The 22,325-nt window shown below is 54.2% G+C and overlaps 2 protein-coding genes and 1 non-coding gene across 3 annotated transcripts; 2 read left to right on the forward strand and 1 right to left on the reverse strand.

Annotated features, from left to right (window-relative positions):
• Positions 1-81: 81 nt before the first annotated feature.
• Positions 82-2,940, forward strand: TRPT1 (tRNA phosphotransferase 1). The gene is made up of 8 exons (XM_004264275.4): positions 82-140; positions 494-577; positions 808-889; positions 1,760-1,929; positions 2,018-2,192; positions 2,407-2,463; positions 2,539-2,649; positions 2,778-2,940. Exons 1-8 carry the CDS (start codon positions 102-104, stop codon positions 2,867-2,869), a joined length of 810 nt encoding a protein of 269 aa, XP_004264323.2. The 5' UTR covers positions 82-101; the 3' UTR covers positions 2,870-2,940.
• On the reverse strand, positions 2,856-22,142 carry FERMT3 (FERM domain containing kindlin 3). The gene is made up of 15 exons (XM_004264273.4): positions 22,004-22,142; positions 21,258-21,430; positions 18,275-18,508; positions 17,940-18,059; positions 17,674-17,842; positions 17,357-17,459; positions 5,995-6,102; positions 5,699-5,833; positions 5,569-5,618; positions 5,339-5,463; positions 5,041-5,147; positions 4,702-4,935; positions 4,224-4,348; positions 3,533-3,674; positions 2,856-3,421 (listed from the first exon to the last, which is right to left on the reverse strand). The coding sequence occupies exons 2-15, from the start codon at positions 21,415-21,417 to the stop codon at positions 3,242-3,244; spliced, it is 1,992 nt and encodes a 663-aa protein (XP_004264321.1). The 5' UTR covers positions 21,418-21,430; positions 22,004-22,142; the 3' UTR covers positions 2,856-3,241.
• Positions 13,319-13,425, forward strand: LOC125965301 (U6 spliceosomal RNA). Its single transcript, XR_007479046.1, has one exon. It is a non-coding gene; the product is annotated as a U6 spliceosomal RNA (small nuclear RNA).
• Positions 22,143-22,325: the final 183 nt, after the last annotated feature.

The following is a 22,325-nucleotide window of genomic DNA, read 5'->3' on the forward strand; positions in this document are numbered from 1 at the left end:
GCAGGCTCCGCCTCTTTCCCCCGGAGCGGAAGTACCCGCCCCCTTCTTCCTCGGCTTCTCATTGGCCGGTCCTGGCGCTCAGGGCCCGTCGGGGTCAGCTGATGGGCTCGTCCGGGTCAGCTGCCCGGCCCCCGGAGTCGGTGAGCCTTCCCGTCCATCCCGGCTCTGTTTCTCTGGCCGGCCCAGACATTTCTGCCCCGTTAGCCTGGTTGCCGGCTCCGCCTCCCCAGGCCCGCTTTGCGGGGCAGACCAGGAGCCTGGGTCGCAGGGGCTCGACTTCCCTGGGCCCTGTGGCTGACAGAGTGTCACCTTGGGCAAGTCTTGCTGGGCCTCAGTTTCCCTATCTGCACCAGGGAGTTAGGGGTGGGAAGTGAATTTAGAAATCTGAATATCTCCCTCCCAGCTCTCACACCCCGAGGCTTTGTGACTTTCTGGGCATCGTGGGGACATGGGAAGGTCCTTAACAGTCTCCACATTTCACTGCTCCCCACAGGTCTTGGCCATGAACGCCTCTAGAGGAAGGAGGCAGGAAGCAGCAGGGCCCAAGGGTAGAAGGGCTCACAGACCCCGGGAACAGGTGCGCCCCGTCCACCCTCACCCCTGCTCCCAATGTGGGAGGGCAGGGGAGGGGGTCCTGCTCCCTGGGAAATGCTGGTCGGGTGGGAGTGGGGGCGGATGGATTGTGCTGTTCCCAGGGAGCACAGGGACTCCTCTCCCTCTGGGCTCCTACAGCAGATCACTGAGTTCAGGGTGAGCAGCAGGGCAGGGTCACCACGGGGACTAACGGCCGCCTCTGGGCTCTTTCAGGACCGGGATGTACAACTGTCCAAGGCTCTGTCCTATGCCCTGCGCCACGGGGCCCTGAAGCTGGGTCTTCCCATGGGGCCCGGTAAGTGAGCATCTTAGAGGCTGGGCCCAGGAGTGGTTGGAGCCCAGGGAGCAGTGTGAGCCTGTCTGTGACTGCCTTCCCTCATGGCTCCCACCGCAGTCCTATGAGAACAGCACAGAAGGTACATCCCTTCCGTGTATAGGGAAGACCGAGGCCCAGAGCCCAGTATAATGTCCAGGGCAGACTGGGAGAGGAGCCTCTGTCTGGGCCAGGCCTGGTGATACCTCCAGCCCAGTGGCCCAATAAACACTTATCCCAAGACTGGGCACTGTGAGGGTGTTGGGGTAACTGATGTTTACTGAGTGTCCGCTCTGGGCTGGGTACTGTGCTCAAAAGGGTCACTTGATCTTTGTGACCCTCCATGAGGCAGATGCTATTCCCATATAAGTTGAGAAACTGAGGATCAGAAAGGGGAGACTTTCTTTTTTTTTTTAATTAATTAATTTTTAAACTTTTGGCTGCCTTTGGTCTTCGTTGATGCGCGCGGGCTTCTCTAGTTGCGGCGAGTGGGGGCTATTCTTTGTTGCAGTGCGCGGGCTTCTCATTGCAGTGGCTTCTCTTGTTGTGGAGCACGGGCTCTAGGCGTGCAGGCTTCAGTAGTTGTGGCTCGTGGACTCTAGAGCGCAGGCTCAGGAGTTGTGGCACACGGGCTTAGTTGCTCTGCGGCTTGTGGGATCTTCCTGGATCAGGGCTCGAACCCGTGTCCCCTGCATTGGCAGGCGGATTCTTAACCACTGTGCCACCAGGGAGGTCCCAGGGGAGACTTTCTAAAGGTCATACAGGCCCTGTTCTCGTTGCCTGTGGCTTCCCCTGTTAACTGGGGCCCAGGCCAGAGCAAGTTCAGCTCCTGACCACTCTACCTGCCCACAGATGGTTTTGTGCCCCTGGACACCCTCCTGCAGCTGCCCCAGTTCTGCAGCTTCTCAGTTGAAGATGTGCAGCGTGTGGTGGACACCAATGGGAAGCAGCGGTTCGCCCTGCAGCCAGGGGACCCCGGCACCGGCCCTCTCATCCGGGCCAATCAGGGTCACTCCCTGAAGGTGGGAGCTAAGGGGACAAGTGGGAGAGCCATGTGAGACCCCTGTCTGTGAGGGGGTCTCACTGCTGCCCATTCCCCATCCATCCCAGGTACCTGAGTTGGAGCTGATTCCCCTGGAGACCCCACAGGCCCTGCCCCTGGTGCTCGTCCATGGCACATTCTGGCAGCACTGGCCATCCATCCTGCTCAAGGGCCTATCCTGCCGGGGGAGGACGCACATCCACCTGGCCGCGGGACTGCTTGGGGACCCTGGTGTCATCAGTGGTCAGTGCCCCCCCAAGCTACTCCCACCCATTCTGTGCTCCCAGGTCCTCCTCCAAGGGTCATAGCCTCTTGTCCAGGGAGCCTCTTGTCCTGCATGCCCTGCATGCAGGAGCAACGCCCCACCCACACTGCAGTGAGCTCAGGACCCCAGCCCACCCAGGTTTGATAACCACAATCCAGACGCCCCAGACCCCAGCTCCAATTGTCTACTCAGGCATGCGGCCAAATTGCGAAGTGGCTGTGTTCATCAACGGGCCCCTGGCCCTGGCAGGTGAGTCTGGACACAGCAGGTATTGCCCCAGGCCTTCAGAGAGGGCATGAGTCACATCTCTGGCTCTGTCTGCAGATGGAATCCCCTTCTTCCGCTCTGCTAATGGGGTGATCCTGACTCCAGGGAACGCTGATGGCGTCCTGCCTCCCAAGTATTTCAAGGAGGCCCTGCAGCTACGCCCCACCCGTAAGAACCACCACCCCACCACTATTCTTTGTGCCTGAAGCCTGTGCCCTCTGCCCTCACCTCTTTCCCAGCTCCCAACCCCAGACTGACTTAGTTCTCCCTTTCTAACCAACTCTTTTCTCTCTCAGGAAAGCCCCTCTCCTTGGCTGGTAATGAAGAAACAGAGTGTCAGAGTGACCCCAAGCACAGCTCCAGAGGAAGAAGGATGACCCAACAATAAAATATTTTTTTTAATGTAAAAAGATAACAAACGAGAAACTCCAGTTTGAACCTATGAGTCATCATTCTGTAGCTGTAGCCAGTCTTCCTCATGTGCTCAGGGACTACAGCTAGGTCAGGGGTATTGGTCTTGGTCACTCAAACAGGGAAGGGCGGGTGCTGTACAAACTAGAGCCCCCTCTCCCTAGCCTGGGGGATGGCAGAGTCTGGCCCAGCCAGGTCCCTGGTCTACACAAGGCCAGTGACAGTGGGTGAATGTGCCCAGCTCGGTCAGTGCACGTCTGGAGAGGATGTGGGCAGTGAATCCTAATGGGTGTGGGCTTTGGAGCGGTCATGGAAGGTGGTGAGTGGGGCGGGGGCAGTAAGACAGGCTTCAGAAGGCCTCGTGGCCTCCTGTGAGCTGCAGGAAGAGGTCCTCGTCCAGCTCCTCCCCGCGGGCCCGCTCCCGCGTTGACAGGAAGATGTAGCCCCCGATGTACTCATGCACGATGCGGCAGCTGGCAGATACGCAGCTGAAAGCCACGTTGATGTGCTCGTCGAACTCAATGGCTACCTGTGGGGTGGGCAGTCAGAGGGCTGGTCGGGGGTGGGATGAGGGAGCAGCCCTGCCCTGGTTGGGTCTGGCCCAGCCCGTGTCCCTCCCCCACCCTCACTCCCGGCCCACCTGCCGGATGTCCCAGTTGACATTCCACTGGCGCATGTTGCTGAAGCGCCAGGTCTTGACCACGTCGCCCACGGCCAAGTCGATGCGGATCAGTCGGTTGTTGGCGATGCCCAGAATCTCGTCTTTTCTGCTGCCCTTGAACCTGGTGCCCAAGGGGAGAGTGTGAGCCGGGGCCCCACCCTTCGTGGCCCCGGAGCCCTCCCAGACAGCCAGGTGCGGCGCTCAGCAGCAAGCTGGCAAGTAAATCTCTTAGGTTTTCTGGGTCTCAAGTTGCTCATCTGGAAAATGGGGGTTAATTACTATAATCACAATGACAGCATTTAGCAGCATCAGTCCATGCTTTTCGACAGCAACTTTTTTTTGTAGCATCGTCATCCATTTGCTCCTATCTTTGCAGGCTTGGAAAAGGGGCAGTCACGAGGGCACTTCCTGACACAGCAGCCACCCAACCCTGTCCTGCAGATCAGCTGCCCAAGGCCCAGAGAGGAAATGGTGTACGTCAGAGCTGGGACGGGGCGGGATCCCCTGCCCTCCCCGCCTGATCCCTCTCTTGCGTTTGCAGGATGGAAGCGGGTGCACGCAGGCTGCCCTCGGTAAGGTCTCCCCGCAGAGGACAGGAAGGAAGGCTTCAGATGGCTTCACCATCTTCAGAGATGGTGCTTAGCAGAATGGACCGGGGTGGTACTCATACCTGACCACCACGTAGGAGATGCCGAAGTCAGGCAGGGACTGCCAGGCCTGAATGAAGCGCAGCTGGGCCTCGGACAGCGAGAGTTGGGCCACATTCTGGTGGGCTTCCAGGATCCGTGGAGTGAGCTGCGGGACAACGCTGGTGAGGGGCTGCCAGGGTCCCTGAGACCCCCTGCCTGTCCCCGTCAGGGAGACAGGATGCTGAACCTGGGGCAGGGCCAGTGCCCAGTGTGGGTCCACCTGAGTGCACCCTCTCACCGTTCAGCACATGTGAGCTGAGCCGGGCCCTGAGGTGGACATGGGCAGCTGGACCGTGACACCCCCACAGAGGGTGGGGAGCAGCACGCTGTCTCAGGGACCCAGGTGGGAGAAGGAGCGAGTGAGCGTGTGCATTTCCACAGGAAGGCTCTGTGGACATCCAGGGGCAGGGGTGGCCGGTAAACCCTCTGGCCATTCCCGCCACCTACTCCCTCTGGCACCTGCTTGGCCTTGAACTTTCGCTGGAAGCGGGGGGCGACAAGCCCGTAGGGGTTGAGGCCCTCGGCGGAGGCATCAGGGCCCTGGGGGTGGTTGCCTGAGCCCCCGCCGCCTGTCCGCTGCAGGCTGAGGAAAGCCAGGATGGCCTGCACCTCGCTGGAGTAGCTGCTGTCCGCCATGGTGCGGCCCTTGGAGGCCAGTCGGCATCCGGCCATCCAGCGGGCGTACTGCTGCTCCTGGGGTGGGAGGGGGGGAGAGGGAGGTGAGGGGCTGGCGAGGCTCTACCTCAGCCCCTGCCCTTGGCCTGGCTCAGCCCTGGCCCCTGCCCAGCCCTCACTCACATCCTGGCACCGCAGGTAGATCTCACTCATGCCCTCAGGGGAGGGCACCAGGAGTTTAATGCAAAACTTCTGGCCTGAGACGTTGACATCAGGGACCACTTCACAGCCTGGAGGAAGAAGGGGTGGGCTTGGCTGGGAGAGGGGGCCCTGTTGAGAGGGCCCTGGGTGAAGGCCAGTCCTGCACAGTGGCCACAGGTCAGAGGGCATCTTCCCTGCCCCCAGGAGGAGACAAGTGAGAGCGTTCACCTGGCCAGCACACAGCCCTTGTCCCTCTCCTGGCCAATCCGCCCTCACTCACCCTTGAGGTTGAGCTGCTGAATGGGGTCCCCGGGGGCCTCGTCCTGGCTCTTGTAGTAGGACAGCGTGGTCTCCTTGAACACTACCCAGTGCTGGCGGTACCCCTTCAGGGTCAGCTTCCGGGGCCTGAGGGTGAGGTGGGAGGTTCGTGACAGGCCCCCTCCCTCCCTCCTGTCCTCTCTCCACACTGGGCCCCTCCAGCAGGGCTGCCAATTCTGGGCCCAGACTCACCGGAAGATCCGGAGATGGTCCTTGAGTTCTGGGATGGTGGTGAGGCTGTCCTGGGGAGGAGAGGAGTCAGGGGGGTGCTGGTCCCTGCACTTGACCCTGACCCCAACCCCTGACTGGGGCCCCTCCTCACCAGCACGTCCGTGCGCGCCGACCCCTCCAGCTTCACCTCCAGGTTGCTCAGGGCTGCATCCAGGTCATCCAGCCCCAGGTCTGTGCCAGGCGGTTCGTCCGCCTCCCCACTTTGGGACAGCTTGTTGATGTGGTACTGGGAGGAGCACGTGACCAGGGAGGGCTGAGCGGGCAGCCCCTTAGCCCAACAGTGCCCTCAGCTGGGCTTCCCCGGAGGTGGGCCCCCACCGGAACACCCTCCCTGCCCTGGGCCTGGCGCACACCTAGCCACCCGGGGTTCCCAGGCCTGCCCGGCACCTGTAGGGCTGCAAACACCATCATCTCCTCCTCAGTGCAGTCAATCTCCTCCAGCAGCAGGTCCCACCGAGCCTGCTCGTACAGCTGCGTCAGCCTCACCGGGTCTGTCTGGAGTGGTGGGAGGGGAGGCTGGGTTGGTCGGTGCTAACTGCCCTGAGCACCCCCTGCAGCCAGCTCCTGCGAGCCTCAGGCCTCAGCCCTGCCCTCTGTGCTGTGCAGGTTCATTTGGTGGCTCCGCAACCCCAATCCCAGCCTGCCAGCCCCATCTGCCCAGGAAAGCGGCAGCCCCTTCCCTCTAAACCTCTCTGTGCAGATATTGAGTATTTGTCTGCTGTGTGCCCTGCATGCTGCTGAATGGACAATGGGGACCAAGTAAACCAGTCGGTAAATAAGTGAAGTGATTCAAGAGTACAATCAAAGCGAGAAAGGAAGTAGCTTCCAAAGGGCATCTCAATTGTGTGCTCAGGCAGGAAGCCCACAAGTTTGATGGTGATGAGAGAAAATGGAACTGGGGTGCGGCTGCACTGAGACCTGAGGATGGACAAGCCACTGAAGGGAAGAGTGGTAGGAAGAACATTCCAGAGAGAAGGAACTCAAAGGGGGATCCCAGTTACCCACAGAAGACCAAGCCCACGCTCCCTCTGAAACCTGCCAAAATTGATAGCAAAGGCATAAGAAGGATAAACCCAAAAGGACAAAGAGAGAGGGGAGACAACTACAGCTGGTGAGAGAGACCAACAAAATTTTGGAAGATGAACAAGCAAAAACATGGACAGGAACTGAGTTGCAGGGAAGGAGAGCTGGGATCTCACACCCTTTTCCCTCTCTTGTTCTATGGCAAACGCACTAATGAATTTTGTGACCACGTAGAAGGGTGAGATAGGGAGGGTGGGAGGGAGATGCAAGAGGGAGGGCATATGGAGATATATGTATACATATAGCTGATTCACTTTGTTATACAGCAGAAACTAACACAATATTGTAAAGCAATTTTACTCCAATAAAGATGTTAAAAAAAAAAAAAGATCAGAAAGCAAACAGCAAAAATACTAAGATCTGAACAAAGGCATCCAGTTCACATGGTGGACAGGCTCAGGTCTGGGATCCTCTGGGAGGCGAGGGTGGGCTGAAGTGAGGACCACAGAAAGTCTATAAAGAGAGCACTTCCCTCCCCACTCCCTGCAGCCAAGTGACAGCCAGCTGGCACCAGGTAGAAATCAGAGATTTACTCTCGAGATGCTGAGCCAGAGGTACCCCTGCATTTGGTACATCTGTGCTGAAAACAGCTGAATTAAGGGAAAGTTGGCATTTTGAAAGGTGAGACATCCTCAGCCCTTACCTACTTGTCACCAAAGACATTGGCAATGAGCCTTCTATTCCCCAGTCAGGAGATCAGAGCATTCACTGCTGAGAAGCCAAAGAGAAACCCCCCCACAGAAAGTGGCATTCCTGCCCCATCTTCCCCAGGAGGCCTAAAATGCCAAGCCCTATTCGTCCACTTAGGGTTTCCAACTGGCTTCTTAGAGCCTTACTTCTAAATATGAAAAGACAGGCAGGGATTACCCACATTTTAGGAAAGCTGCTGGAATGAACAACAGAGACCCATGAACTATAGTCAGGGGGAAAAAAGAGCTTGGAGGAAATAAAGACAACGTAGGGAGCAGAAAAAACTTCAAACAACACCAGTCAGAATCCTTACAAAATACTGCACTCATAAAACAAGAACAGGACGCTATTTTTGGGGCTGCCCTGGTGGCGCAGTGGTTAAGAACCGCCTGCCAATGCAGGTGACACAGGTTCAAGCCCTGGTCCTGGAAGATAGCAACTCAGCCCGTGTGCCACAACTACCAAGCCTACGCTCTAGAGTCCGTGAGCCACAACTACTGAAGCACACATGCCTAGAGCCTGTGCTCCGCAACAAGAGAAGCCTCCGCAATGGGAAGCCCACGCACCACAACGAAGAGTAGCCCCTGCTCGCCTCAACTTTAGAAAGCCCACACACAGCAACAAAGACCCAATGCAGGGTTTCCCTGGTGGCGCAGTGGTTAAAAATCTGCCTGCCAATGCAGGGGACACTGGTTCGAGCCCTGGTCCAGCAAGATCCCACATGCTGCAGAGCAACTAAGCCCGTGCTCCACAACTACTGAGAGTGTGCACCTAGAGCCCGTGCTCTGCAACAAGAGAAGCCACCGCAATCAGAAATCCATGCACCACACGAAGAGTAGCCCCCGCTCCCCACAACTAGAGAAAGCCCACGCGAAGTGACAAAGACTCAACGCAGCCAAAAATAAATAAATAAATAAGTTTTTTATAAAAATAAAATATAAATAAATAAAAGGAACATGATTATAAAGTTATAGTAATTAAGACAGCATGGCATTCACAAAGAGAGACAAATTGATCAATGTAATCAAAGAGAGTCAGAGAGAGACCCACACATGTATGTTCACCTGACTTAAGACAAAGGTGATCTTGCCATCACTGGGGAAAGGATGCTCTTTTCAGTAAATGGACCTGGGTCAACTGGATACCCATATGGTACATTTTTTTTTAATTTAAAAATTAATAAAGTTTTTGTATCCCTACCTCACACTACATACAAATATCAATTCCATTTGGGTAAAAGATCTAAATATCAAAGTTAAAACAATAAAGTCTTTGGAGAAAAATAGGCCTACATCTGTGTGATCTCAGAATAAAAGATTTCTTAAACAGGGTGCAAAAAATATTAATCATAAAAGAAAAAATACGACTCACATTATATTAAAATTAGGAGCTTCTGCTTAGCAAAATAAACCACTAAGAGGGGCTTCCCTGGTGGCGCAGTGGTTGAGAGCCTGCCTGCCAGTGCAGGGGACACGGGTTCAAGCCCTGGTCTGGGAAGATCCCACATGCTGCAGAGCAACTAGGCCCGTGAGCCACAATTACTGAGCCTGTGCGTCTGGAGCCTGTGCTCCACAACAAGAGAGGCCGCGATAGTGAGAGGCCCGTGCACAACGATGAAGAGTGGCCCCCACTTGCCGCAACTAGAGAAAGCCCTCACACAGAAACGAACACCCAATACAGCAATCAATCAATCAATAAATATTAAAAAATAAAATAAAATAAACCACTAAGAGAATGAAAAGGCAAAGCACAGAGTGGGAAAATATATTCACAATATATTTATCTGTCAAAGTACTCATGTACAGAATATATAAAGAACTCCTACAAAGCAATATGAAACAGACAAGCAACTCAATATAAAAACTGGCAAAAATTTTGGAAAGAAACTTCACAAAAGAGGATATCCAAATGGCTAATAGCCATACGAAAAAGTTGTCAACTTGATTAGTCATCGGGGAAATGTAAATTAAAGCCACATAAAAAGCACATCAGGGCTTCCCTGGTGGCGCAGTGTTTAAGAATCCACCTGCCAATGCAGGGGACACGGGTTCGAGCCCTGGTCCGGGAAGATCTCACATGCCGTGGAGCAACTAAGCCCGTGTGCCACAACTACTGAGCCTTCACTCTAGAGCCCGTGAGCCACAAATACTGAGCCCAAATGCCACAACTACTGAAGCCTGCATGCTCTAGAGCCCGCAAGCCACAATTACTGAGCCTGTGTGCCACAACTACTGAAGCCCGGGCACCTAGCGCAAGTGCACCGCAACGAAGAGTAGACCCCGCTCGCTGCAACTAGAGAAAGCCTGCACGCAGCAACGAAGACCCAATGCAGCCAAAATAAAAACAATCCTTGCAGGATCTCAGTTCCCCTACCAGGGATTGAACCCAGGCCAGGGCAGTGAAAGTGCTGAATCCTAACCACTAGACCACCAGGCAACTCCCAAGAAGATTCTTAAAGCTTCTGGGGCCTCCCTTCCCCTTTCAAGAAAAATTAAAAGGGTCACACGTGGAAGGATTGAAAATAAAAAATGCATTGGACTCCCCAACAGCAACACTGGAAACTAGAGGACAATGGGAAGGTGGCTTCAAAATTTGGCAGGAAAATGTTTCAAACGTAGAATTCTGTACCTAGCCAAACTATCATGCAAGTGAGGGTAGAACAGAGACCTTCTCAAACACGCAGGATTTCAAACCACTTAGGGGAAGCTATTACTATTTTACCATTTTAGGGGAAGCTATTGAAATATATGCTCCATCAAGATGAGGGAGTCAGTCAAGAAAAAGGAACACAAGAGATCCAGGAATCAAGAAATCCAATATAGGAATTCACAGGAAATAGTGAAGGGAAGTTCAAGGACAACAGTTAAGCAGTGGGTCTAGACTGCTACCATTCCACGGTTCTGACCAGGAAATAACACTGACTGATATCCTAAGGTGATCGATCATTTTGAAAGGGGCATCGTCCTTAGGTTGCAATGTTGGTTATAGAACATCCCACCTCATCACTCTGAAGATGCCCCATGGCAAGCCACAGACTCACAGAGAGTGTACAGATAGCCTTTTGGGGTCTCTCTTCTAACTGTACACAGACAGACAATTAATAGAAAAGAAATAAACCAAGAAAGGAAGTATAGTTACTCTGTGGCTTAGCTAAGAACGTTATTTATATGTGTTACTATTTACAGCCACACTCATGTTGTTTTAACCAAAAACTACAACACAGGTCAACTGCAAAGATGCAAAGAGATGCGTGTGTTGTGGGGGAAGGAGGGAGGATATAAGACAGATAAATCTTCACCTTTCATACAAAGTGAATAGATTATGCGTGAAATGAAAAAGTCAAGGGAATAGACATACATAAGCTTGTCATATAGATGTAAACACTAGAATAAAAAGCTACAGAGTCAAAACCTATAGTCTGTAGGGATCAGAAATCTGGGATAAAGAGAGGTGGGGTAAGGAGCTGTTTTTTGTTGTTTTTTTTTTAATTGTTGTTATTACTATTAGGACTATTCAACTCTTTAAGCCACCATATGTTACTTTGATTAAAAATAAAATTTAAGCTTTTTTGTTTTCTTTTGGCCGCACAGCTTGTGGGATCTTAGTTCTCCAACCAGGGATTGATCCTGGGCCCTCAGCAGTGAGAGCACAGAGCCCTAACCACTGGACCTCCAGGGAATTCCCTAAAATTTAATTAAAACAAAGAAAACGACAAAGACCAGACAGGTTTTAGATACTGGACAACAGACCACACAGAACAGGGATCCCTGAGAGAAGGAAAACAAGTGAATGGTGAGGTTGCCCCATGCTTGCCTGGAGCAAGCGTGCCTGCTGTAGCCAAGAGGAGGACCCCAAACGGAGCCCAGCATATTCCCTGAGGAGAGCAGGTGCAGTTGAGAATCTGGGGAGTCCAAGGCAGCTAGAATTCACAGGACAGAGTATTGCAGAGGAGAGAGCTGCACAGAGAGAAAACTCTGGATGGAAATCAGCAGAGGGCTCCTCTTTAGTCATTAGCTGGGTACCCATCAGCACATGTGTGTAAGGAAATAACTCAAGGCTAGAAAGAAACAGTAAAAGGAGCAGGTGGAACACTTCCCAGAGCTCACATGAGGGTGGGAATAGTTCATATTCCCAACACAGCTTAGAGAAGCCTCATCATATATATAACATCAGAATACTCAGAACACGTGAATCCCCTGGTGGTCCAGTGGTGACCACTGCCAAGGGCCGAGGTTCAATCCCTGGTCAGGGAACTAAGATCACACAAGCCGTGTGGCAAAAAAAAAAAAAAAAAAAAAAAAATACTCAGAAGGCTCTTGCCACAGTAATGGGGTAAATTAGCCCTAGATTAAAAGATGCTTTTTTCTGATCTAATTAATTATTATTTAATTATTATAAATTATAATGATTAGTTCATGTTCAAAGCAAACCTTAGAAGGAGCAAACTGTTTCCAAGTGTCTTAACTTCCAAACAAGGTTTAAAGATATTTAAAGCACTACCAAAAAAAAAAAAAAAATCCAGGACCCAAGAACATAAGATTTGTAGTGTCTGGCATCAAATAAAAATTTTCCAAAAAACAAAAAAAAATTCCAGGCATGAGAACAAGCAGAAAAATACAATTCATAATTAGGAGATAAATAGTCAATAAAAGTAAATCCAGAAATGACACAGATAATAGAATTAGTAGACAAAAACACTAAAAAAAAATATTTTAAATATATCCTGTATGTTCAAGAAGGTAGAGAAAAGCATGAGCATGTTAAGGAGAGATGGAAAATATTAAAAAAGGTCAAAATTGAACTTCTAGGCAGGGTATTAATGACATATTAGACACGGGAGAAGAAAAGATTAGTAAACTTGAGGATAGAGCGGTAGAACTATCTAAAATGAAACACGGAAAAATAAGACTGGGGAAAAAAACACTGAACAGAGCATCAGTGAGCTGTGGGATGATTTTAAGCAGTCTAATAGTCATGTGACCAGAATCCCATAAAAGAGGGGGGAGCAGAAAATATACCTGAAAAAATAAAGGCCAAAATTTTTCCAAAGTTGATGAAAACTATAAACTCAGATCGAGGAGGCTCAATGGATCCCAAGCATGAGAAACCTGAAGCGAACCAAGGCACGTGATCATCAGATTGTTTAAAACCAGTGATAAAGAGAAAATCATAAAAGCAGTCAGAAAAAAACGTGTGTTTCATAAAGATAAACAAAGAGAGACAAGCCACAAGATTGTGAGGCGGAATTTTTAAGGAAAAAAAAAATGTCAGCCAAGAACTCTACAACAAGTAATATCTTTCAAAATCAAAGGCAAGGGCTTCCCTGGTGGCGCAGTGGTTGGGAGTCCGTCTGCCGATGCAGGGGACACGGGTTCGTGCCCAGGTCCGGGAGGATCCCACATGCTGCGGAGCGGCTGGGCCCGTGAGCCATGGCCGCTGAGCCTGCGTGTCCGGAACCTGTGCCCCGCAACGGGAGAGGCCACAACAGTGAGAGGCCCGCGTACCGCAAAAAAAAAAAAAAAAAATCAAAGGCAAAAGAATGACTTATACAGACATACAAAAGCTGAAAGAATTCATCACCAGTAGACCAGCTTGACAAGAAATGTTAAAGGAAGTCCTTCAGGCAGACAGAAAATGGTACCAGCTGGAAATTCAGATCTATACACAGGAAGGTGAAGACCCGGCAGGGAATGGTGAGTGTGTAGGCAGAGAGAAAAGACTGCTTTCCATATTTTAAAAATGCATTTGCAGGACGATTGGCTGATGGAAATTTTCTGTGTCTTGACTGTGTCATGTCAAGGTCCTGGTTGTGATACTCATTGGGGGAAACTGGGTAACGAGTCTCCAGGTATCTGGGATGTCATGTATTAGTTCTTACAACTGTCTGTGAATGTACAGTTATCTCAAAACGAAAAGTGTAATAAAAAAATAATGGACTGTACTCGCTTTGGCAGCACATATACTAAAATTGGAATGATACAGAGAAGATGAGCATGGCCCCTGCGCAAGGATGACACGCAAATTCGTGAAGCGTTCCATATTTTTATATGGAATCTAAAAAAAAAAAAAAAAAAGTCATGAAGAACCTAGGGGCAAGACGGCAATAAAGATGCAGACCTACTAGAGAATGGACTTGAGGATACGGGGAGGAGGAAGGGTAAGCTGGGACAAAGTGAGAGAGTGGCATGGACATATATACACTACCAAACGTAAAATAGATAGCTAATGGGAAGCAGCCGCATAGAACAGGGAGATCAGCTCCGTGCTTTGCGACCACCTAGAGGGGTGGGATAGGGAGGGTGGGAGGGAGGGAGACGCAAGAGGGAAGAGATATGGGGACATATTTGTATGCATAACTGATTCACTTTGTTATAAAGCAGAAACTAACACACCATTGTAAAGTAATTATACTCTAATAAAGATGTTAAAAAAAATAATGGACTGGTTAAAGTAAAAATAATCATGATGATGACTCAACAATTCTACTCCTAGGTATTACTATATACCCAAGAGAAATGAAAATATATGTCCACTCAAAAACTTGTACATGAATATTCATGGCAGGATTGTTCATAACAACCAACCAGTGGGGGTAAAACAAATGTCTATTAACTGATGAATGGATAAATAAAGTGTGGCGTGCTTCCCTGGTGGCACAGTGGTCGAGAGTCCTCCTGCCGATGCAGCGGACGCGGGTTCGTGCCCCGGTCTGGGAAGATCCCACGTGCTGCGGAGCGGCTGGGTCCGTGAGCCATGGCCACTGAGCCTGCGCGTCCAGAGCCTGTGCTCCGCGACGGGAGAGGCCACAGCAGTGAGAGGCCCGCGTACCGCAAAAAAAAAAAAAATAAAGTATGGCATATATGTACAATGAAATATAATTTTACAATAAAAAGGAATGAAACACTGAGACAGGCTACAATGTGGATGAACCTTGAAAACATTACGCTCAGTGAAAGCAGCAGCCACAAAAGGCCACATGTTGCACGATTTCATATCTATGAAATGTCCAGAACAGGCAAATCTGTAGAGTCAGAAAAGAGATTGGTAGATGCCTGGGGCTAGGAGGGGTGGGGGGTAAGTGAGGAGTGACTGTTAATGGGTGTGAGATTTCTTTTGGGGATGATGAAAATGTTCTAAAGCTGATTGTGGTGATAGTTGCAGAACTCTGTGAATATACTAAAAACCATTGAGTTGTTACACTTTAAACGGGCAAATTATATGGTAATGAATTATTTCTCAATACAGCCATCATCATAATAATAACAGCAACAGGGAATTCCCTGGCAGTCCAGTGGTTAGGACTCCGTGCTTTCACTGCCAAGGGCACGGGTTCGATCCCTGGTCAGGGAACTAAGATCTTGCAAGCTGGGCGGCGCGGCAAAATAAATAAATAAATAAGAATAACAGCAACAAGGATGACAATGTATCGTGGGCTTTGACGTATGTAGAAGGGGAGTGTGTGATAACAAGAGCGCAGAGGCTGGGAGGGGAAGAGGGGATCCCACTGTAAGGTTCTTACACTGCAGTGAAGCGGTGTTTCACTGGATGGTAATTATAACCCCTAAAGCAACTGCTAAAAAGAGAAAAAAAAAAGCAGCATAGATAATACACTCTTATAAAGGAGATAAATGGAATCATGAAAACTACTCAATCCAAAAGAAGGCAGGCATGGGAATTCCCTGGAGGTCCAGTGGTTTAGGACTCGGTGTTTTCACTGCCAGGGACCCAGGTTTGATCCCTGGTGGGGGATCCTGCAAGCCGCGCAGCACAGCCAAAAAGAAAATAATTAATTAAAAAATTTAAAAAATAAAAAGAAGGCAGGGAATACACAGGGAGCATAGCCAATAATCTATGACAACTATAAATGGAGTATAACCTTTAAAAATTGTGAATCACTACATGGTATACCTGTAACTTAGATCATATTGTTCATCAACTATACTTCAATAAAAACCAACAAACAAAAGAAGGCAGGGAAGGAGGGAAAAGGGCACAACAGCCTGGAGGATAGGAAGGAGCACGGGGAAGTGGACGGAGAGGAAAGGGGGGCTGGGCGGGTGGGAGGGAGTGGGCAGCGCCAGGGCCAGATCAGCACGGTCCTGGGCCACAGGCACCCACAGGAGCCTTTTAAGCAGGATTGACAGGACCTAATGCACCTGTAAACGTTCATTCCAGATACTGCGTGGAGGTTGGGGAGGCCAAAGGAGGAGAGAGGCCCATTAGGAGGGGCTGCAGCAACTCACACCAGAGAGCCTGACGCTGCACAGATGAAGGGATGGAGAGGAACGGGTGGTTTGGGATGTTTAGTTCAAGGAAGGATCAACAGGACACAAGGAGGGATGAGATGAGAGGGAAAGGGAAAGACCCAGAATAGTGTAAGTGTGGGAATTTTGCCATGAGTCCATGGTGGGAGGATGTGCTGGGCAGACTTGGAATCAAGAGTTCTGTTTCAGGACTTCCCTGGTGGCGCAGTGGTTAAGAATCCACCTGCCAATGCAGGGGACATGGCTTCGATCCCCGGTGCAGGAAGATCCCACATGCGGCCGAGCAACTAAGTCTGTGCGCCACAACTACTGAGCCCGCGTGCCACAGCTACTGAGACCACGTGCCACAACTACTGAGCCCATGCACCGCAACTACTGAAGCCTGTGCGCCTAGAACCTGTGCTTTGAGAAGCCACCACAATGAGAAGCCTGAACACCGCAACGAAGAGTAGCCCTGCTCGCCCCAACTAGAGAAAAGCCTGCGGGCAAAAGCGAAGACCCAATGCAGCAAATAAATAAACAAATAATTTTAAAAGGTTACTATGTCCAAAACAAGTAGGCTTATCCTTGTGGAAGGCTACTTTCAAAAAAAAAAAAGAGTTCTGTTTCAGGCAGAAGCTGAGATGCCTGTTAGGTGCCAGAGCAGAGACAGCCATTTGGACGTGAGAGTCTAGAGCTCAGGGGAGAGAGGTCTGGGCTGGAGGTGGTAAATCTATAAAGAGCACAGAGATGACCCTTAAATCCAGGAGGCTGGAGCTTCCCGGGAGAAAGGGTAGAGAGAAGGAGGCTGGGGAATGGAGCCTTGGAGCCTGCAACTCCCAGAGGCTGTGGAGACAGGAGGAAGGGCTGAGGAACCTGGGCAGGGCAGCTGCAGACCCTTGTGCGCGTGGGGATCCCAAGTGGCCAAGTAAGAAGCGGATGGCGAACCTCCCTGGCCATCCAGTGGTTAAGACTTCCATTGCAGCGGGTGCAGGTTTGATCTTGTATGCCGCGTGGTGTAGCCAAAAAAAAAAAGAAGAAGTGGACGGGAAGTGAGCAGGGGACAGATAGCATGGAAGGCATGGTCGCCTCAGCAGGACAGGGACTCCAGGATAGAAGACTCTGGGATAGAGTTGGCTGAGGAGAGAGAGGGAGTCGAGGGGCACCCACAGGAAAGGCTTGCGGGGAGCAAAGACGCTGGACCCCAGGGTTCTAGAGGCAATGGCGCTTAGCAGTTTTGCAGTGAAGGCGGTTCAGAGAAGTGGGGCCACAGGTAGAGGGAGCACCTGGAGGTTTTCCGGATGGATTCATGGAGCCTGTTGGTTGCCGGTGGGGACGGCAGGCAGGGAGGGATAGAGGCACACAGGTGCCTGCCCGCAAAGCCTCGTCTTTCACCTGCCCCTAGTCCCTGCAGGTCCCAGTGCCACCGCCTCCAGGAAGCCTTCCCTGAGTGCAGGTGTGGGTGCCTCCCACCTGAGCAGCCTTCCCAGGGGCACCTACAACCGTCTACACTGAGCTGTGGTCATTATCTCCCTGATGGTCCTTGAGAAACAGGTCTTGCCATCAACCGGGGCCCAGCACCATGTCGATGGAGTTAATAAACGGGTGTGGATGGACAAATGGACAGATGGACGGACCCCTACAAGTGTCTAACGTTCCTAGAGCCCAGACCCCCGATGCAAGGTCCCCGTGTCCCACTGATCTAGACACCCCTTCTCCCTGACCCAGCCCACCTTGGGATCCAGGTCGAAGAAGCTGTAGTACTTGAAGCGCAGCCAGAGCATGTCCCCCGCCTTGATACCCTGCTGCATGAGGCACCGCGACGAGTCCAGCCACCTGGGCCGCAGCGCAGGCAGAGGCTGGGTCAGGGCTGAGCCGGGGGCAGTGGGGCGGGCTGGGGGGCTGGGCAGGGGCTGGGGCGAGCACACACGTGCAGGAAAGGCCTGGGGACAGGAGTGGGTTTGGGACGAGCAGGACACAGGGGAGGGTGTGGGCTCTGGGAGCAGGGGCTCAGGCACAAGGGCAGGTGAAGACCCGGCAGGCGAGGCACCTGCTGTGGAGCTGGGTCTTGTCCAAGAGGGAGCTGGGCCGAGGCAGGCGCTGGAGCAGCAGGGGGTCTGGCGGTGCCAGTGGCCGGCTCAGCATGTGGTAGCAGGCCTCGGTCTGGGCACTGTCTGAGAAGTGGGCTGGCATCCCCCGGAACGACACAGGTGCCACGCCTGGAGTGTGGGTCACGGTCAACCAGGCCCGGCCCCGACCCCAGGCCTCCGGGGCCTGCCCCTGTGGCCGCCCCTGGGCTGCCCCGCCTGCACTCACCCCCGGCCAGGACGACCTTGGTCAAGTCATACACCTCCTCCTCCGGCTCCTTTTCCTTCTTCTTCTTCTCCTTCTTCTCAGGAGCCCGGAGCAGAGACATCTCCTCAGGGTGCCGGATACCTGAGAGGAGCAGAGGTCTCAGCGGGGGCTGGGGTTCTGCCCTGTGACCTCCCACCCCACCCATGGGCAGTTCGGGGCAGCGCACAGCCCCACGAGCCGGATGGGGAACAGCTCAGCAAGGTCGAGGTGACAACAGCTGGGCCTGGAAAGGGAGGGAACGTGCCCCCTGGCAGGACCCTCGCAGGGGGCAGAGTGGGGACCAGCCGGGGACTCACTGAGGAGCCGGCAGATGGCAGCCACAGCCCGGAAGAGGGGCTGGGAGAAGCTGGCTCGGAGGCGCAGGGCACGGCGATTGGGCAGTCGCAGGATGACAGGCCGGTGCTGGGGCCCGAAGAAGAGGCGGGCGTCCGCCAGGATCCCGTATTTGTCCAGGGTCCAGTGGGTCTGCAGCAGCCATTGTCTTTTCTGTTCCCACCAAATGGCATGGTCTGACCAGTCCTGCTTCCGCTCTGTGAGGCCACAGGCAAGGGGGGCCACGTCAGCCTTGGAGGGCCCTGCCCCCAGTGCTGAGCACAAGGCTGGAATTCAGAGGTGGTGACCGCCCCTCCCCTGCCCAGGCCAGGGGCAGGGCCAGGCGGGGTTGGCTTGGGGGCTAGGACTGAGGTCATGGCAGAACGGCTCTTTGCTGGCTAACCCTGCTTGTCCCCTGGGCTCAGTTGCTACTGAGGGGAGTCACTTCCCAGGGGAGCCCCCAACCCAGAATCTTCGTGCTCCCATCTCACACACTCCAGTGCATTGGGCTCTCCCGTATAGCACCTCCTGTATCCTCCCACAGTTCCTGGCTTCATGGCTTCTCTCTGGCATTCCTGGGAGCCAGAGGCAACTGCAGGGCCTGGGGCTGTGCCGGGCACGCAGCAGCAGGCACACTCCATGAATATGTAGTGGTTACTAGCTCTGTGACCTTGGCCAAGACCTGAAACTCTCTGGGCCTCAGTTTTCTGGTTCCTGAGATGCGAGCAGCAATGAACACTGCGCAGTGCCTGCCGCCACGTGGTGAGTGCCTGGTGCCTGTGACACAGGCGTGCGGCCGCATCAACACGGCGCATGGGCCTTCGGATAGAAATGCGAGCACTTGGAGGTCATGCGGCTGGTGAAGGAGGACACGTGCTCTCCTCTCCGTCTTCCCTTCAGGAGCCTGAACTGGTGCCGGGTGAGCACAGTGGAAGAGCAGAGCCCAGTAGCGTCAAAGCCCTTCCTGGGGAGTGGTCCCGTCCTCTGCGCCACCCCCTCCGTCTTCCTCCTGCCCTGTCGCCCTCTGTGCCTTCCCTCTGTTCTTGGTCTTGTGGCACCCACTCCCCGTCTCCTCCTGACCCTTTGCTCTTGTTCTGTCTCCTGGCCTGCCCCCGTGCTTGCCCGTTGGTTCAGTCCGAGCACCCTCTTCTCCCTCCTTAGCCACGGCCTCTTCCCGGGGTCTCACCTAGCCTAGGGCTTCATCTTCCTGCTGTGAGCCCCAGGCCAGAAACCCACAAGCCACTGGCTAAGGGGCACGTCCACTGGCTTCAATCATTCCAGAAACCTTTTTTCACCAGCCCGTGTGCCCGGCTCTGGGACTATAAATGCGGTGACTCCTAGTCCCAGCCCTCAAGGTGCCCCACTTCACCGCGCTCTGCCTGACACTGGACAGAGGTGCCCCCTCCCCTCAGCAGCTCCCTGGGGGCTGGGTGACAACGGCTCTCCTGCCAGGCCCGAGCTTCCTCCCTTTCACTTTAGCCACCACATTTTACCAACGCCAGCCCTCCCCCAAACTCACCTCCCGTCCATCGTCCCCCGACCCAAGGGGCCTGCCTTAGCCTGACAGCCTCCCACTGGAAACCTTTCGGCACAGCTGCCCTCCACCTCCGGGATGGAGTCCAAAACGCCTTACGGCATTCACCCCAGCCTTGTTTCTTGTCATACTCCAGGAGTCCTCCCCAGCCTAGAGGCTCCAATTCAGCACCACACGCTCCCACGCCCCAGCGTGTTGCCTTGTTCCTCCCTGCTGCGGCCCCCTCTCAGGATTCATACTGTCCCGGGCTAGGCGCAGCCCCTGTGCTGGCTTCCCCTGTGCGGCAGCCAACACTCAGCCCTGTGTTGGCAGCTAAAGGGTGGGTCCCACCTGCCCGGCTGAGCTCCAGATCAGGGACTGGCCCAGCCAGCATGGCCATCAGTCGACCTCGGATGTGCTAAGGAGTGAGTGGGAGCTGGGGGGTGGGCACAACAGTATGCTCGGGGCTGGGGACAGGAGCTGGAGGGACTTGACCCCGGGGGTCCCCGCAGCGGGTGGAGGAGTGGGCCCGGCTGGCCCCTTGTTCAGGCCTCGCGCTTTGCTGTGGGCCAAGCCCCGGGGCCAACAGGCTCTTCTCCCGGAGCACCCGGTCTTCACCCTCTCCGCCCTGTTCGGCCAAGCCTGCCTGAGTCTCTGTCTGACACCCGGTCTCCTGAGGGACCCTCTACTCTCCACTTCTGCTTTCACAACCTCCTTGGGCCCTGCCTTCTCGAGGCTTCCCTCACCGCCTCAGCCCTGTGGCCGGGCTGCCCTGCGGCCCCATGCTGTCCACAAGCCACTGACCTCCCTCCCGGCCGCCCACTCACCCCCACCCCCGGGGGACCCAAGACCCAGGCTGGCACTATCGCGGGCCTGCCTTCCGGCTCGGGCTATCAGAGCGGGCCCACCGCCCTCCCAGGAAGGGGCAGCCCGCACCCTCAGCAGGGAAAGGCGATGAGAAGCCCCCGCATCAGTGGCCCTGCTCCCCTCCAGCGCTGATACCAGAGGCGGCTGTGCTGTAACTTCCTGTGGGGGCAGGGCCTTCTCACCCAGGCTGGGCCTGTCACCAGCCTGCTGAGGGCTTCCTTCCGCCCGGGGAGAGGGTGTGGGAGCCCCTCCCCACGTCAGCAGGAGCCCCCTCTGGGCTCCTCTCGACCCCCAGAATGGGATCTCTGCCTCAGCCCAGGCAAGGCCTCTCCTGCCCCAGAAGTGGGTGAACGGAACACCGTGGCCAGGTCTGCTCCTCGGGGTCTTAGTGGAACCCGTTGGAGCGGGAGGAAGGGAGGAAGGACAGTAGGAGGGAGGGGAAGTGAAGTTGGGGAAATGTCTTTTTTGGAACCAAATGATTAAGCTGGTGCCTGAGTCACTGTGACTCCATTATCGAGGGCCACGCAGCAGGGCTGGCCCGGAAGTGCCAGGGGACCCCGTGGGCAACGGGGGCGGTGGGCACTCACTGATCTCCTCCACGATCTTCAGGAGCACCCCACCGATGTGTGACTCCCCTGTGACCCGGAGGGTGACCGACTCGGCCTCGGGGTCCTCCTCTCCTACAAACACCCGCAGCTCCCAGGACGAGTCGATGTAGTCCCCGGTGGCTGTCTTCATCCCCGCCATGGCTGCGGCAACTCTGGGGAGAGGGTGGGAAGGAGGCAGGGTGGGCAGCTGGGCTCTGGTAGGCTGCCTGTGATGCCCGGGACAGGCGGGGGCCCAGAGAGCAAGCCCGTAAGGCAGAATGCCACGGCAGCAGCAAGACGCTGGGAGCTGAGTTGTTGCAGGCGAGCCTCAGACCCTCTCTCCGTCACAGATGATTGGGCTGAGGGGACCTTCAGAGTCTGTGTTGCCCAGCCCTCTCCCTTCTTGCAGACGGGAAGACGAGGCCCGGTAAGAATAAGAAGGGCCTCACTCGACATCACCCAGCTCGATGCCAGAGCTGAGCACAACCTCCGTCAGCTTGCTCGGCCCACGGCCCAGCCCAAGCCCACACTGGCAGCTGCCCACCCTAGAAACGGTTGTGAGCCCAGGTCAGAAAATAGTTCCAGTCAGGCCCAAAGGTCAGCTCCATCATCCCAAACCAGCCAAAGCCTCTCTAGGGCAGTGGGAAGTCCAGGCTGCCACATGGAGAGAGGCATGCTGGGCAGAGGGGCTGCCGGAGGGCGAGGAAGAGAAGGGTCCTTGGGTCTTCAGCCACCGGCCGGCTTACCTTCCCTGCAAGGGGCTGGGGCTGGAGGTGGGGGTCGGAGCGTCAGCCGCTCCCGGCTGCAGCCCGCACACCTGCAGACCACTGTGTGCTTCCTTCTCCTCTCTCCGTGGAGCTTCCTTCAGAGGCCAGCCCTCTCGCCTTATCAGAGCAGGGCGGGCCTGGCCCCTCCCCAGGGCGTGCTGGCACTGGGGGCAGGAAGCAACAGCCAGCACCGTGGTGGTGGCGCGGCAGGGGTTCCAGTGGGGCCCTGCCTTTGCTCCCAGTGAGCACAGGAAGCAAGTGGGGCTTGTGGACCCAAGACCACACAAAGGGTCCCGTCATT

The sequence above is a fragment of the Orcinus orca genome, chromosome 8 (genome assembly GCF_937001465.1).
Source record: "Orcinus orca chromosome 8, mOrcOrc1.1, whole genome shotgun sequence".
Lineage (NCBI taxonomy): Eukaryota > Metazoa > Chordata > Mammalia > Artiodactyla > Delphinidae > Orcinus > Orcinus orca.

Bases quoted from the DNA above. Each gene is read 5' to 3' on its own strand.
- TRPT1 (XM_004264275.4), top strand. From the start codon at position 102: ATGGGCTCGTCCGGGTCAGCTGCCCGGCCCCCGGAGTCG. The intron at 141-493 runs GTGAGCCTTCCC...TGCTCCCCACAG, and splicing joins CTGCCCGGCCCCCGGAGTCG to GTCTTGGCCATGAACGCCTC. The intron at 2,193-2,406 runs GTCAGTGCCCCC...TTGTCTACTCAG, and splicing joins GGACCCTGGTGTCATCAGTG to GCATGCGGCCAAATTGCGAA.
- FERMT3 (XM_004264273.4), bottom strand. From the start codon at position 21,417: ATGGCGGGGATGAAGACAGCCACCGGGGACTACATCGACTCGTCCTGG. The intron at 18,060-18,274 runs GTGAGTCCCCGG...TGCTCCTCTCAG, and splicing joins TGCCATCTGCCGGCTCCTCA to GTATCCGGCACCCTGAGGAG. The intron at 5,834-5,994 runs GTGCCGGGCAGG...TGCTCCTCCCAG, and splicing joins TGGTGTTTGCAGCCCTACAG to TACCACATCAACAAGCTGTC.